The 4539-nt window shown below is 39.5% G+C and overlaps 1 protein-coding gene across 1 annotated transcript; it reads left to right on the forward strand.

The window, feature by feature from the left end:
• The first annotated feature begins 727 nt into the window (after nt 1–727).
• SPIN4 (spindlin family member 4) lies at nt 728–3684 on the forward strand. Its single transcript, XM_059678877.1, has one exon. It carries the CDS (start codon nt 1286–1288, stop codon nt 2033–2035), a length of 750 nt encoding a protein of 249 aa, XP_059534860.1. The 5' UTR covers nt 728–1285; the 3' UTR covers nt 2036–3684.
• Nucleotides 3685–4539: the final 855 nt, after the last annotated feature.

Here is a 4539-nt window from a genome sequence, read left to right on the forward strand (position 1 = left end):
TATAGACCATTAATGGACCATCCATACAAATGAACATTACAGAACCATTAAAAAGTCACATTTTCAGAGTATTTAATAACCTGTGAAAATGTTCATGATATAAATGAAAAATAAAAGCTATAAGGTAATAAAATCTGCATCGATTTTTTAATGAAAGAGAAAGTATAGCAACATTTTGTGTATATCTAGATGGTAAGATTATGGATATTGGGGATAGTTCTGTCTTTTACTGATTTGTGGAAAAGCTCCACAATGTCAGTGCATTTCTTTTACATTCAGAAAAAAAGAAAAAGATTATTGAAAAAGCGTTACCGAATGATCAGATAGAAAATATAAAGGAGAATTTGTCACAAGATGGTGGACTGTACACAGGCTTTTCCTTCTCCAGTCTCATATCCCTTAACTGAAAGAAAATCACATGTACAAACTCTGTGCGTTGAATGTTATTATTATTATTTTAAGTAAAGGCTTTGTGAGGAATTCCTGGAAGATAGAAAGCAGATGGTGCTGCTGTGGAGGAGGCAGGCCTGCAACAGGAGGCCAAAGAAAGGGAGGAGGGGAGCCGGCCAGTCTGGCTCCGGTTTGAGGGAAGCAGTCCTGGGGCATGTGAGGAAAGGAAGGAGCCAGCGCCTGAAACTCAGTGGACTGAGCGGTTGCGCGCCTTGACCCGCCCCGCTGCGGCCCCTCCGGCTGCGTGCGGAGCGGAAGGGGGAATGGCGGGGGGCGGGGCCGAGGCGCTGGCGGGCTCGAAGGGGTCCAGTTCCTAAGCGGCAAAAGCCCTGGCGCCGAGCTAGGCCGAGCAGCGCAGCGCTGCGCTGCGAAGTCAAGGCCGCTGGGACCCGTCAGAGACCCGTCGCCGCCGGCGCCTTTGCGGTTGCAGCCATCCGTCTCATCCCTGCCCGCTTTCCAACGGTCTCCTTCCGCATCGCCGAGTCAAAGCTGCAGCACCTTCGATAACAGCTAAGTGGTCATTTCGGGACTTGGGGCTGGGAGTCTGGGCGGGAGCTAGGCGCGGGCAGCACAGCCAGCGCGCCATCTCCTGCAGCAACCGCCACTGCTGCAGACACCCCTCCCGGGCGGGAGAGAACACTATCCAGAGGCCCACGCCGTCCCAACACCCAAGGTTATAGTTAGAGCGTTTCTACCGAGCGCTGGTGAGATCCTGGTGCTTAGTGAAGGGAGAGTCAGAGATCACGAAAAAAGATCTCGTATTGGATAGTGTTGGCTTTTTCTCAGCTTAATCGGACAAGTGGCAGCTTTGCCAAGTCTCCGTAAACCCCGAACCATGTCACCCCCAACCGTGCCTCCAATGGGTGTAGATGGTGTGTCCGCGTACCTGATGAAGAAAAGGCACACCCACAGGAAGCAGCGGCGCAAGCCCACTTTCCTCACTCGGAGGAACATCGTAGGCTGCCGCATTCAACACGGCTGGAAGGAAGGCAATGAGCCGGTGGAGCAATGGAAGGGGACAGTGCTCGAGCAGGTTTCTGTGAAGCCCACTCTCTACATCATCAAATATGACGGCAAAGATAGTGTGTATGGACTAGAACTGCACCGAGATAAGAGAGTTTTAGCACTCGAGATCCTTCCTGAGAGAGTGCCAACTCCTCGCATTGATTCGCGCCTCGCAGATTCCCTGATTGGCAAGGCAGTGGAGCATGTGTTTGAGGGGGAACACGGCAAGAAAGATGAATGGAAAGGCATGGTCCTGGCACGAGCCCCCGTGATGGACACTTGGTTTTACATCACCTACGAGAAAGATCCGGTACTTTATATGTACACGCTGCTGGATGACTACAAAGATGGTGACCTGCGCATCATTCCAGATTCCAACTACTATTTCCCTACAGCTGAGCGGGAGCCTGGAGAAGTGATTGACAGCCTCGTGGGCAAGCAGGTGGAGCACGCCAAAGATGATGGGTCCAAGAGAACCGGCATTTTCATCCATCAAGTGGTGGCCAAGCCGTCTGTCTACTTCATTAAGTTTGATGATGATATTCACATTTATGTCTATGGTTTGGTGAAAACCCCTTAAATTCATTGTGTGTGTTTTGCAAAATTTGTGGAACTATTAAATGTAAAATATGTCGTGTTATTGTAATTGTACTTTTGAGAACAGTTTTGGTGTCAGAGAGTCAGAAATTTATTATTACTTATTACTTACTGTGCCTCTAAATCTTATACATTGACTAGTTCCACAGTTTTGCCCAAGTGTACTTTGGTACCTATGATATTGCCTTGTTCTGTAATTGAAAAATTTAAAGTGGGTGCTCATAGAAAATTGAAAAGTGTTCATTACCATTGGAACAATGAAAAACTAAAGAAAAATTAATGGTGTAACCCCTCACCATATCCTTCCCCTCTTTTCCCTTCCCTTCCTTCTTTCTTCTCCTCAGATAACAAGTGGTAAGAACATAATGCATGCCCTACATTTTTTCCAATCCTTTTACAAAAAGTTTGTTGCAGTTGTTTCTGAAAAAATGACAAGCCACATCATTTCTTTGTCATTGCTTTTCTTAATCCCTTCTGACCAGTAGCTGCAGATATTTCTCCATCTCCCTCCATTTTTCTATCCTTCTTTCCCTCCCCACCTCTCCCTCTGGAATTTATTTTTTTTATATAAAGGTTCAATTATACATTTTGTTCACATTGGATACCTGATCATGCCATTACATTTATTAAATACATCATCCATTTCCCTCTCACTCAGGAAGTTATTTTTGTATATGGTATATGATAGAGATTTAACTATACATTTTGTTCACATTGGATACCTGATTGTGCCAGCACATTTGTTAAATAAATCACCCATTCTCTCTCTCTCTCTCTCTCTCTCTCTCTCTCTCTCTCTCTCTCTCTTTCTCTCTCCTCTTCTCTTTTCTCTCCTCTCTCTCTCCTGCCTCCAACAACTGCATACACAGTACATATTTATTAGCCGCTCAATACATACTAGTGCTTTTATTTCAATAGGGTTGATTCCTAGAAATGGGATGCTAGGTAGGCTTATATTTAATTTTAAAAGGTACTGCAAAAGTACCATCTAAAATGAAAGTTCTTATTTTCCAGCATCCTCTCCAGCACTCTTTAATTTTTACAAATTTGAAAGGCAAAAATTTGTTTTATTTTTCTTTAATTGGCAAACTCAATGAGGTTTTCTGTTTGTTGGTTTGTTTTTAGGGGGAGTTGTTTGTTTCACTTTTTGGACTTTTCTCTTTTGTGATTTGCCAGTATTTATCCTATGTTCATTTATCTATTGAATCTTTGATCTTTTCCTTATAAATTTGTGAGAATTCTTACTATATTTACTATATGGTGCATATTAATCATTTGTAGCCCATATGTGTTATGATTTTTCTATCCTATCATTAATCTTGACTTTATTGATGGTATCTTTTACTTTTCAGGTTTTAAAAAAGTTTTAGATAAACTACTTTCTCCTTTTTAGTTTTTTGGGGTTTTTTTTTTGTGTGTGTGTGTGTGTTTTTTGGTTTGCTGTCTTTTTTCAGATGAATGTCCCAACCCCAAGTCATACAAATATACACCTGCATTTTTTTTTTCCTAAACAGTTAAGGTTTCACTGTTTGATCCAACTGGAAATTCTTTTGCATATGGTATAAAATAGATGGCCAACTATACATGTTGTTTACATTGGGTAACTGATTGTACTATCACATTTATTTTAAAAATCATTTTGGACTCTGGTAAAGCAAGTTACCGCTCATTAGTTTTTTTTCTTCTTCTTTTATATAACTTGTCTTAGCCATTCATTCTTTTATATGAAAACTAAAGGCATTCTTTCCACATTTAAAAAAATGAATATCTTAGAATTGTATTACATTTTTATATATTTAGAGGGTTATGTTAATAATATTAATCTTTAACATTCAAGAGTTTGGGTACATCATTAAAATCATTTGGTTTTGATTTTGTAATGTTCTTCATCTAGGTCCATCATAGCAGATTAAATTTATTTCTAAATATTTTTACAGTTTTTGTCACATTTTGACATTCTGAATGGGTAATTTTCTCCTGCTCATTTATAACTTGTTATTTTTGCCAATATAGACAAACTATATATCTTTTTTATTTTTATTTTTTTAATCAGCTTACTAAATCTTGTAAATTACACTGGGTTTTTTAAATAGAATATTTTTGACATTCTAGATATAATTATTTCACCTGCAAATAAGGAAATTTTATTTTTCTAATGTTTATATTGATTATTATTACATTTGCTGGATTCTCTAAAACAGTGTTGAATAATGATCATGGCAGACATGCCCATCTGGTTCTTAATTTTTATGGAATTTTCTTTAGTATTCCCTGTTAATATGACATTTGCTTTTGGTTATTGGTAAATAGTCATTAACTACTAACGTGTTTAGGGAGTTGCTTCTATTCTTGTTATTTAAAGCATTATTACTAAAAATGTCTCATGAATTTTATCAAATGTCTTTTCAGCATCTATTGATAAAATTTTAGGACTCTTCCCTTTAAATTGTTAACATATTGAATTAGAGTGATAGGAATTTGATGTTG

The sequence above is a fragment of the Myotis daubentonii genome, chromosome X (assembly GCF_963259705.1).
Source record: "Myotis daubentonii chromosome X, mMyoDau2.1, whole genome shotgun sequence".
In the NCBI taxonomy this organism is placed as follows: Eukaryota; Metazoa; Chordata; class Mammalia; order Chiroptera; family Vespertilionidae; genus Myotis; species Myotis daubentonii.

Bases quoted from the DNA above. Each gene is read 5' to 3' on its own strand.
- SPIN4 (XM_059678877.1), top strand. From the start codon at position 1,286: ATGTCACCCCCAACCGTGCCTCCAATGGGTGTAGATGGTGTGTCCGCG.